The sequence below is a fragment of the Apiospora kogelbergensis genome (genome assembly GCF_038363985.1).
Source record: "Apiospora kogelbergensis strain CBS 113332 chromosome Unknown utg000011l_segment0_segment0, whole genome shotgun sequence".
NCBI lineage: Eukaryota > Fungi > Ascomycota > Sordariomycetes > Amphisphaeriales > Apiosporaceae > Apiospora > Apiospora kogelbergensis.
Window position 1 is genome coordinate 693,180 of NW_027117428.1, and position 11,421 is coordinate 704,600.

General features: G+C 50.3%; 4 protein-coding genes across 4 annotated transcripts; 1 reads left to right on the forward strand and 3 right to left on the reverse strand.

The window, feature by feature from the left end:
• Positions 1–352: 352 nt before the first annotated feature.
• Positions 353–1,527, reverse strand: PG998_014459 (uncharacterized protein; the record flags this gene model as incomplete). Its single annotated transcript, XM_066881275.1, has 2 exons — positions 353–829; positions 1,411–1,527. The coding sequence occupies 2 exons, from the start codon at positions 1,525–1,527 to the stop codon at positions 353–355; spliced, it is 594 nt and encodes a 197-aa protein (XP_066723806.1).
• A 3,700-nt stretch (positions 1,528–5,227) lies between these two features.
• PG998_014460 (uncharacterized protein) lies at positions 5,228–6,337 on the forward strand (the record flags this gene model as incomplete). The annotated part of the gene is made up of 1 exon (XM_066881276.1): positions 5,228–6,337. The coding sequence occupies one exon, from the start codon at positions 5,228–5,230 to the stop codon at positions 6,335–6,337; it is 1,110 nt and encodes a 369-aa protein (XP_066723807.1).
• Positions 6,338–6,487: 150 nt separating this feature from the next.
• Positions 6,488–7,498, reverse strand: PG998_014461 (phosphatidylserine decarboxylase; the record flags this gene model as incomplete). The annotated part of the gene is made up of 4 exons (XM_066881277.1): positions 6,488–6,752; positions 6,817–7,000; positions 7,046–7,230; positions 7,305–7,498. The coding sequence occupies 4 exons, from the start codon at positions 7,496–7,498 to the stop codon at positions 6,488–6,490; spliced, it is 828 nt and encodes a 275-aa protein (XP_066723808.1).
• A 1,822-nt stretch (positions 7,499–9,320) lies between these two features.
• PG998_014462 (uncharacterized protein) lies at positions 9,321–10,657 on the reverse strand (the record flags this gene model as incomplete). The annotated part of the gene is made up of 2 exons (XM_066881278.1): positions 9,321–10,159; positions 10,213–10,657. The coding sequence occupies 2 exons, from the start codon at positions 10,655–10,657 to the stop codon at positions 9,321–9,323; spliced, it is 1,284 nt and encodes a 427-aa protein (XP_066723809.1).
• Between the last annotated feature and the right edge of the window lie 764 nt (positions 10,658–11,421).

An 11,421-nucleotide genomic window follows, 5' to 3' on the forward strand; every position in this document is an offset into this window, starting at 1 on the left:
CATCATGGTCCTCGGCACTGCGAATGCCCAATCCACCTAAATCTTACTTGGAACCGCCCATCCATCTTTGTATCGAAGTTGAAGAATATACTGGGAGCCGCTAAGGTCAACGACGGAGGAATGATAAGTGTAAGCGTGGCGATCGTCTTCACCCAGGCGCCGCCCTCCTGAGTAACCTTACCAGCGAAGACTGCAGCCAAGCAGGGCCATCTTTTTCATCTCAGCTTTCTTTGCGACTTTCTGCCTGTTGGAGAATGCATCAAGATCCGCTATGCTCTGCGTCGTATCCGGAACTTTCCCCTTTAGTACCTCCCGCCGTAGCGCCAGCATTTCCTAGTATACATTCATCGCCTCATCCGAGAAGTGGCATGCTTCGTGGAAAGGCGTTACCTAGTCGATCTAGGTTTGAGCCCTGCGAAATTCCCACACAATTCCGCCGTGCATTCTCCTTGTCAAGTGTTTCCCACCGTTGTAGAGGGCGATTACTTGGAGCGTGTGCCAGTAGTGCGGCATCAACAGCTGGTACCCTCCCCCGAACTGGTCGAGCCACGAACATCTCCCAATTTTGAATGCTAGCCGCATCAACACGCATTGAGCTTCCACCGTCGTGGCCTAGATAACGCCCTGTTGCCTTGTTCTGGAAGCCCCAGTAGTTGTTTTGTTCACAACAGAGCCAAGTGTTATGCACCGTCTGTGCCACCTTTTGAGAGGCGCTCCCGAGCTCCACAAGAAGGAGTTCACCGTTCCGGAGTGTGAGGGCGCGGCCAGTGGCTTTCTCGATAATCATATATGCATTTTCAGGCCATGGGTTCGTTTCGTCCCACACTTTCTGCGGTAAATCGTGGGCCACAGACGCCGCAGTGGTGGAGGTGCTCCCCAAAGACTTCTCAGCGACCACAAGTCATTAGCAAATCAGACTCTATAGCGTCTCAGTGACTTGGGCACTTGCAAAATTTAGATCCGGGGTACTAGTAGTTGCTTTGCAAGACGTTGAATCCGTCAATTGCCACAAAAGAAAGATGGAAGCAATCTGGAATATGATCATCATCTTGATGATCTTGCAAGGAGATTTTGGCCGCGGACCGGCTTCATGAACAGACTCGATGGCTTTGTAATGGGTTGTGTTACTCAAGGAAGGCGCGGAGGTAAAAGAAGGGTATCCATGCGTCTTCTTAATAGCCACAGATTATTAGCTAATCCTATCTTATACCTTTTCACGTGAAGAACACTTGCGTTTATAAGTGATTCGTCAAAGTTAAACGATAACACACATTGTGTAGAAAATAACGGAGAAGCCACACAAAAATGGCAAGTGGAATTAAAACCCCTAAAAACAGATACCCGACAACGCGTTCGAAAGTATGCTCAGCAACCACGCCGACTATTAAAATAGAAAGAAAAGTAACTTACGCGCCAGTCTGACTCATGACAAGGGCCGCCAACCTCGGACGGCTCAGGGGTGAGGATGGGGTCGTCTGTTGTAATCGACCATTCCGAGGGCTCGTATTGTTGCTCGGAGATGGCCATGGTGGAAGGTTATGTCGTCTATCTGGGCGTTATTGACAGCTGGTGAGGTCTGGCCACTGTCGCATAAGATGGGATGCGATAGGGATGAGGACTGAACGAGAGGATAAGGCCTTGATTGACAGATGTGCAAAGAGATGGACACAAGGGTCTGGCTAGACTTAGAAGAAGGCAGCGTTATGAAGAATATATCTATTCTAGCCGCTGTTGTCACTTATCCCTCTTGGGGGATTCATTTCTGTTGGTCTCCTCTGCTAGCATTTTTGTGGTCGCATCTGTGGCCCAATTTGAGCCTTCTGATTGGCCAATCTCTTGGTTTTTGAAGCGGGTCACTTCACGGCATGACATTAAATATGCGGGGGGCCCGCCATCGCATCCCGAGGTAGATCCCCTGTCTTGTTCTACAGTGATAAGCCGCTCTTCCGAACCTTGATTTTCTTGGTGTGGGCCATGACGGAAGCCTACCCAAAACGGCAGGGCAGCTTGCTGGACCCTCCTGGAGCATGAGCCATGAGCTACAATAGACTGATGGAACCGAGTTGAGAGGCGGCTGGATAGTTATGCGATAGGGTATGAGCTCACGTGATTTTCATGAGTTTATATGAGGCGCGAGGTAGAATGAATCTGGAGAACGCGGCAAGATAACTTGGCGCCTCAGAGAGAACAAATGAAGAATAAACCATGGAATAACACACTTTGTCCCCTAGTCTGCTCGGTCCTTGGAGACAGGACGCTGGACGTTAACAGCACTGCATATCGCAAACATTCCTCTTTCCCCTCTCTCGATCCCGGAGACCAGCCTATGATAGTAGGCCACGGGTCTGGGATGAATCCTAAGCCGTACAGGACTACTGCAAGCCATCAGAGGTGGGCAAAGTCGAAAAAAGAGGAGCGAGATCTTCGGCAGAACTGTCACCAGCCCCGGAAGCGTTTGGCCACTCCCTGGCTATGGCACAGACCTGGTCTCAAACCTACGCTAGCAGACAGCATGCAGAAAGACGGCAGGGAAGCTGAAAAGACCTTGCAGGCTTGCAGGGCCGTCTCCGCGAATTGGCAGTCTCAGACAATAATCTGCAAGTAAGAATCAACATAGAATACAGCCACTACGAACCTGGCAATCCCCATGGCGGCCCCTATTGTGCTGTGCTAAGGGCCGCCAAGCTACATCTGCAGCCGCTGAGATGGGATGGATCTGCTATATTAATTTTACATGATCCTCGCTTGAGATACATTGTGGCGTCGAATAGTATTCAATACGTATCATCAATCCGCATTTCGGGAAATGCTTACACACAACGTGTGCGTTCAATGCATGCAGGCACGTCTTGAGGCCCTAGAGCGTAAGAATCCTAGATTGAAATCTGAACGCTGAACCTGGATTTTAGTACTGGTCCGAAAACATTACAGTAACGTCTGCCTCTACCAAATTCTTGTTCAGGCAGGCCCAGGGTACTTACCTAAAACCCTAGTGCATTTTTGCGACCAAGTCCCCCAGACTTGACCTATTCTCTTAGGGTATTTATTTACATTTAGATCATTTCCCTTCGAGCCGACCGGGACATAAACCCAGTTGATACCGATCTCATCGCTGCTTGTCGATATAACCGATCGTTCCAATCGGCACCCACCTACCACTGGCTACGATCAATGACTGCCCGCATCGATTGCCTCCTCTTGTCATCAAGCACTTAGGACGCAACTCGCGTCGATCGTATTGCATCTTCCAAGACAGAGGCCTATGCAATCGTCGCCTTACGGCATATCATCGTCTCATATTCCAAAGGCCCGCCATGGCCTGGCGAATCATCCAGAAAACTGCCGAGATTGGCTACGCCAAGGCGAAGGCAGAGGGCGTGAAGAAAGGCCAAAAGGTCAGCGCGAGCGTATCATGCTCATTGACTTTGACCGTGCCGTCCTCCAGCCAGCCCTCCAACATCGCCAGGTGTCTGTGATTGGGGCGAAGAGGAAATATGGTGCGGATTGCCCCGAGGGTTATTCTCGGAAGCGTGGTCCGCTCTACAACCGCCTGCAGTCCGCGTAGCTCATGTAGAAGGAAGCTTCGGAAGAACATGCGGAGCTGTATGAAGAAAGAAATAAACTTTACGCATTTTAGTGCTATCAGCGAGGGTGATCTGAGATACAACCCGTCACATGTGTCTAAGAGAACGCGTACTTTCCACTTTTGTCCCTTTTGCCAGCGTAGCCTGTTGCCCCAGGTCGATCATCAGTTAACTTTCTGTGCCGTATGAGAATGGGCTCAGTAAATTCCCCATCTCGGATCTCAAGGGGCCCGGTCTCGTGATCATCCCTACAAAGCTTTGCCGTGTACTAGTATTCGGGAGCTAGCCACATCTACCCTGCGATTTAGTACTGGCCCCAATTGTGCGGACACAAGCAAACCAGATTACATCCTCCACAACAAATTCTTGCCCCATTCCAAGGCAATGAAATAAGTTCATTGTGGAATGGTTCATTGTGGAATGGTACATTTGGTTATGTGATTCTAACTCCCACATCTCTTGACACTTTGGTTGCAAAATGGTTTGCACTCAGGAGAAGCATCTGCCGCGTTACGTGCTAGGGTTAGACCGAACCCCCGCCAATCCACTGGTCACTACAGCAAAGGGAAGGCCTGCCAACTAAGTTCCTCTTGCAAATCATCTACATAGTTTGACACAGCTGGGTTATAATATAGCTGTTTTCAAGTGCACGGCGTGGAGACCACGGGGCTCTATGGATACTTCAGCGGCCCGCCGCCAGGGCCTAGTCCAAGGGCGACGACAGTCATGTGACCAAGCACGGAAAAGGGATGACGACCTCTGGTCAGAACACTTTCTAATGTAACGCCGTGGCGCCGCGTGCTTTAGCTGCACGGCTCGCCGACTTTGCGCGAAAGGAGGCGAGTCGTAGAAGCTGTTCCGACATGAGTTCAATACTTTTGAGACACCGGTAATATGTTACGATGAACGCTAAGGACATCAAGATGGAACAGTAGGTAGTTTCATTCGAAGCAGGGCCGAAGCCAGAGTAGATACAAGGTACGGCATGTGAACCATCTAATCAGCATGATTCGATGCTGGAGGCCAGACAGCCGGATTTGCTTTTTGGAGCCGCGTTGCGGCAATGGGCCGTATGCATAGGTACCCGATGGCCGCCATACCTCCTGTTAGGCCATCCTAAGAAAATAAATGAGACCTGCGCTCTCTTCAACTGTGTTCATCTCTACTTCATCAATTCTGATTCGAATCAAGCTCTCTCTTAATCCAAACAACTAGCCTCAAATTCAATCCTGACATCAGCCACGTAATTCACAATGGTGCTCACCGCGCTCCGTACAGAAGTATTGGACGGTCTTTGCTCCAAGGAACGCCTCGATCTCATGGACTCCATCGACAGCCTTCGCTCCCAAGGCATTAACCATTTCGTCTCCCTCCCTCAGATCATTGTGTGTGGAGATCAGTCATCGGGGAAAAGCTCTGTGCTCGAGGCTATATCTGGGGGTATCATTCCCTGTCAAGAGCAACCTCTGCACGCGCTTCCCTACCGAGCTCGTATTGCGCAGAACTCCCCAGACCAGCGCCAGTGTTTCTATCGTTCCCCATCATGCGAGAAGCGACTCTGAGAAGGCGTCCTCGCTACCTTCCATGAAGAGCTGGAGAACTTTGAGGGTTTGGCCAACCTGATTGACAACGCCAAGTCTGCCATGGGTATCAGCACCCATGGGAAGGCCTTTGCAAAAGATCTCCTCCGAATTGAGGTCTCTGGGCCTGACCGCCCACATCTCACCATTGTGGATTTACCTGGGCTTATCCACTCGCAAACCAAACACCAGTCGTCCTCAGATGTTGACCTGATTCAGGAGGTTGTCGAGGCGTATATGAGAGAGCCACGGAGTATCATCCTGGCTGTCGTCTCGGCCAAGAATGACTTTGCCAACCAAGTGGTACTGAAGTTAGCGCGCTCGGCTGATTCTGCGGGAACCCGCACTCTGGGTGTTATCACTAAGCCCGATACCTTACACCCGGGTTCCGAGAGCGAGTCACTCTACGTGTCTCTGGCTCGAAACCAGGAGGTCGAGTTCCGCCTGGGCTGGCACGTACTGAAGAACCTAGACTCCGAGGCTGGCTACGGGTCACTGGCTCAGCGTGATCTCAGAGAGATCGAGTTTTTCAACAGGGGAATCTGGACAGAACTCCCGGAGTCAGTCTTGGGGATCGACCAATTGCGCAACCGCTTAAGCAAAGTCCTTCTGAACCACATCACAACGGAGCTACCCAGTTTGATCCGCGAGATTGAGGCAAAGCGCACTGCTTGCCAGGAAAGACTCACAAGACTCGGCCAGCCTAGAACTACCCTGCATGAGCAGCAAGCCCACTTGATTGGCATCAGCGAATTGTATCAGCGGCTAGTCCAGAGCGCAGTTAATGGCGATTGGAATGATCTGTTCTTTGAAGACGCCGAGTCTACTACCGGCTATCATCGTCGCATCCGAGCCGTCGTCCATAATCTTAACGACCAGTTTGCGAAGACTCTATCTATGAAGGGTCATCGTCGCCACATGACTGATTTGGGAGAGGAACGGGCGTCAAAGCATTGCATTTCTGTCACCAGGGATGAGTTCGTCGATCATATCGAAAATAAAATGCGCAGGTCCCGAGGTAGAGAGCTACCTGGGTTGTTTCATCCCATGCTTGTAGCCGACCTTTTTCGGGACCAAGCTAGCCCCCTGGGAAGAGCTGGCTCGTGGTCACATTCGTGCCACGTGGAAGGCGTGCCAGGTTTTCCTCAGACACGCCATCGCTCACCTGGCTGATTCAGCAACCTCTACGGCCATTATGCATGATATTGTGCAGCCTGCTATGGTTGGCATACTTACAGCGCTCAACATGAAAACAGGGGAGCTCTTGAGATCCCATCAGACGATTCATCCCATTACGTACAATCATTACTTCACTGACACGATTCAGAAGATCCAGGAAAAGAGGGAAGATGATCGCGTCACGCGAGCATTGCTCCAGTTCTTCCATCCAAGCTGGGCTCTACCCAGGCTCATCCCGACTTCGACGGAGACTTGTATCCTAAGCCTGCTTAGGTCCAACAAATCTTGGTCGAACCTAACTCTGCCCTTTTGAAAAGCAACAATAATAGACGAGCCGCCAAATTGGAAGTACCCGATCTCATCCCCCTTGCAGACCTTTTGCTTGAGATTCTGAAATTTGTCGTAAATGCTGCCAAGGCGTCATCAGTTACTCACATCCGGTAACTCATACCTCTCCCGAAAGACATGCTTACCGCACTGTACCAACATTAGTTGCACCGATTGCAACGAAAAGGACATCTCCGAATGATTCTGTTTCAACTACTACGTAAGATCGAGCATTTTGGGTGAGAATGTTGACATGACTTTGAAGCGCAACTGGGTCGACCTGGTAATAGTCGCCAGGCAAGCTTCGAAAAGCTTTGATCTTGCCATCGACTGGTGAATGAAATCAATGATAATCCTGAGGCGACAAGCGAAAACTTGCAACGGCAGCGTCCGCAAAGTCGCGCCCAAGCTGGACGTCCATGACCAGGTTCGAAATCGTGAACTCGGTACCCTTGACCCAGAGCTTTTTCGTCTCAGCTACCGATCCGTAAGCGACAACCCGCGAATCGGCCACAACCACAGCCTTCGACGGATCTTTCGGATCGTGGATTGGCCTGGAGCTGGGCTTATGGGCGCGAATAAAAAGTCCTCAAATGTCGTGTATTTGCTGATGTCTGATGGTTCGAAGTCGCACATGTTGATGCCATAGGTATCGACGAATGTCTTGATCCGCTCCTTCGATGCCGGGGTCCCTTCTTCTTCGCCCTCCCTCAAGGACTTTTCGTGGATCCACATCCGCATGACATGCGTCGTATCGATCCATTCCGTGACAGGGTTGAACAGCAAGACCAACTTCGGTTTTTTGGAGAGCGGCTGTTGCTCGCGCATGAGCTTTCCAGTCTAAGCTACTTGGTGAGTGTCTTTCCACGCCGACGAAACTTTCTAGGTCACCCAATACCTTACGATCCAGAGTCTTCCATCCGTATTCTCCATCGGCAGACTTTGAGCTGGATTAGCTGTGACCATGACAAGGTATTGATTCAGTGCGACCGTGGCTTACCAAATGGCACCATGCTACCAAACGATCCAGGATGAAGTGGATGATGAAGAGAAACGGCCGAAAAGCCTTTACCAAAGCCTTTACCAGCGCCATTATAAGAACAGCTCCTCCTACGAATATAAACCAACTTCTTGTGTTCCTCTTCGGCATGAAGCAAATGAAGATAGAGCTGTGGGTAGGCTTTGTTAGTTTCAGCGGCAACAACAGTGAAATACCCGCTGCCTGGAGGTATCGACTACTATCTAGGCTGCGTGCAGTGATGCCATTCCACGTGAGCTATTGGCGGGGTACCAGGCGTCATTAGCGTAGAGCACCCCGCGCCACTAGTGTCAACCCCCAATCTGCGCAAGGATTTATTCTCGTCAAAACGCACTAAACGGGCCAAATCATCTTCACCAGAGTCGAGCTCATTATGTCATCAGCATTTCATGCCCCGCAAGGACACTCAGTGCCAAAGACAAGGCTTGCAAGAGCGGCTTGTCGCTGCAGAACAAACACAGGAGCTCGGTTGGTACAACGTCTTCGCTCAGCGGACCTCAATCTCCGCTTGCCATTCAATTACATCATGAATGCGACCTTGAGGAAAATAAATAGGAAATGTGGCAATCAGCCAATATTATTTGCGTGTTTGTTGCATTCTGGATTTTCGGAGTTTTCCCCGCCTCGGCGTTAAGTTCGGGCAGATTGACAGCACTTAACAAGGAAACCCATACAAAATATTTGCGCAGCTTTGCACTGATGAACCCAAATTTCCAGTACTGCTCTTCTGGTCCATACCTACCTATATTTTTAGGCAATGAAACATGTTTTTTTGAATCCAGTACAGTACAGTATGTTTCTGATAAGTTATAAACTACAGTACGTACGATAGGGTGAATGTACTGTAAATCTTGATGTAGAGAGCTCCTGGCACAGTACGTTAGTAGCGCCGCACTCAAATCAATGAAAGCCAGCGAACAGCAGCAGACTCGGGGCAGATATAGGCGCCGTTATTATCCTGTCGTGCCCCATTCGGCCGTGGTGCACTCGCAGGCACCGTAGTTCGCGGAAAATTGACACTGGGAGACCGACAGTAACGGCGTGTCAACGCTCTCCATTATTTACATGCTTTACATGCTTTGTCCGAAGAAAATAATTGAAGCTGACTGTTGTCTCAATGTGGCTTTCTCCGCACACAAGGAGTACATTACGCGCATTCTTCTACCGCCAGACGTCAAGAAGCTAGTAATATGCTTGGCAGACCATACTGCTTCAAGAGCTCGACGGGCACGCTGATTCTTCAAATCTGCACCTTCTTGTCACAAGTCGGCTGGAGCCAGGTATCCGCAGTAATGTTGGTAATATTGCTAACTATGCTTTGAGCATCGAGAAACTCGTCAAGAAGGATGTCGAGCGATATGCCTATAGTCGAGCCTCACTCCTGCCCTAATGCGGTATATAATGTGGCCAGAACCAGTTCCGGTTGCTCCGGTGTCCATTGGTCTCGCCCGCTGGGGTCGCTGGTTTTACGGTTGGGATTGCCCATCGGGCGGGTAATCCTCAATTTTCCCGCCCCCCCAATAAATCTTTTCCAGCGACCGGGTGTTCAATCTGAAGTCACCGGCTCGATCTGGGCTCAGGATCGCTGGGTCTGATTTACGTAGAAAACTGCTAGAATCTCGAGATGTCTCTTCCAAACAGCCATGTAATGCACCAGTAAATCGGCACCATGATCTTGTTGCGAATGCTCATGCTTCTCGTCAAGTATGCAGTTCGCCAGAGGACCCACGCGGCCCAACCTTTCAAATCATCTGCGCTACTCTGATGGATGGCCTTCCAGTTGCCCAGATAAGTCATGGTACCCCAGTTGCGAAAATTGAATTCCTTCTCGCCCATGCCTCCCTTGTTGAGCCTCTTGGCCAAGTGTACGACCTTCTGACTGGCAACTTGGGCTGTGGCCGGCAAGGCCTGATCGGGCAGAGCTGCACAATCACCAATAGCATATACATCTGTCATGGCGCCGGGATGGGAACGGTTGCCCTTCTCTGCTGGCGTCTCCTCTGGGATGACGTTAACACGCAGATGGCGATCAGTTAGTATGGAGCCAGTTTTCGGGTCCTTCTGTAGTTTGACCGGACCGCTCAAACCGTCGCCTCCGGCGATGGGTGGGCAATCGAAAAGCTTCCCAGTCAGTTTTTCCACAAGCGGGCTTTGCATGAGCCCTGTCGACCAAACGACCATTCCGGCGTTGACTTCCTCGTCTTCATATTCTTGGATCTTCAGCATCATGCAACCTTCGCATTCCTCATCCGGCTTCATGCTGATGAGATGATGCTCTGTCTTGACCTGGATGCCCTCTCTCTTAAAAAGGTTCATTGCATAGGTCGCCAGAGTCTGGTCGAACATGGGCAAGACTTTCGGGGCGACATCGTAGATAGTAATGCCGACGAACCCCTGGAGTCCAGGATAGAGTTTGGACAGGTCATCTCGGATCAGATCGTGCAGTTCCGCTGCAAATTCGATCCCAGTTGGCCCGCCACCGACGATGGCAAAGTGCAGTAACTTTTTCGATCCCGGTCGGATGTTGTGGGCAGTGTGGCTCTTTCGAAACACTGGAGAACCTTCAGCCGGATCTTGCGCGCATCACCCACATCACGAAGAAAGAACGCGTGCTGCCTTACGCCCTCGATTCCAAATGTCTGACTGTAGGAGCCACAAGCGATGACTAACTTGTCATAGGGGACGTCGAAGGTCTCGCCTTGTTTGCTTCTCAGACCGGATGGTTTATCACTTATCGCCCAGGTTGTTCTTGAGGCCAAGTCATCAGATACATTTGCCTCGACCCGTATGACTTTGCGGTTGAAGTCTATATCGTTGGCCCATCCCTGATGAAAATGGTCCAAGCCGAGTCTCCTTACAGGCTCGAGGGTGGCGCGGAACTCCAATGTCCCTACTGCAGTACCTGCTAACAAGGGCGTGAAGACGAAATAGGATCGGGGACTGATCATAACTCTTTCGAATTTTTCGGGTCCAGAGTTCGCGCAAAGCCATAGCCGGCCCATCCGCTACCAAGAATGACTATTCTTTCCTTTTCATCTATAACGATTGGTTAGAGCAATTGTTGGACGTTATTTAGCAATACTATACATGCATACCCGTGGCTTTTCCCTCTGTTACTGTGCTTACTGAGCGCACAAGCATGGCTCGCCATTGCATGCTCCAATTGGGTGCAGGTAGTTTCGATATGCGCGTCGGGTGGCTAGGGAGCGCCCGACCTAGCGAAGCGGCACAACGGCTCGAAATTGTTAACATTGTTTGTCAAGGAATACGATGCGAATTATTGCCTATTAAAAATTCAGCAAATTGATTATCGTATAGTATATTTCAAGTTCAATGCACGGAAGCTGCTGTATAATGATGTCAAGCTGATGTCAAATTGATGTCGACTAATGGATGGCAGTCATACAACAAGTGGGGATCGCTACAATTCCCTGGAACTTGTATTGCTTCCCTAGCCATGAAAAACTAACTAGCTGATTCGTTATTGCCTGTGGTCAGTGCAAGAGTCGTTCAGAACTTGAGAGCTAGTTGTGATATGAGCAAATGTGGTTACGATAGGCGAATTAACGAGTACTTTTCAATCGTATAGGGCGTCTGAGGCGAAGCGAGCACAGCAGGATATGAGTAGCTAACTAACCACCAAGGGTTCAAAATGGCACCTGCGCGCGGGTCATGGAAGGGGTTGTTTGTCATATTGTCGGACATCTGGACC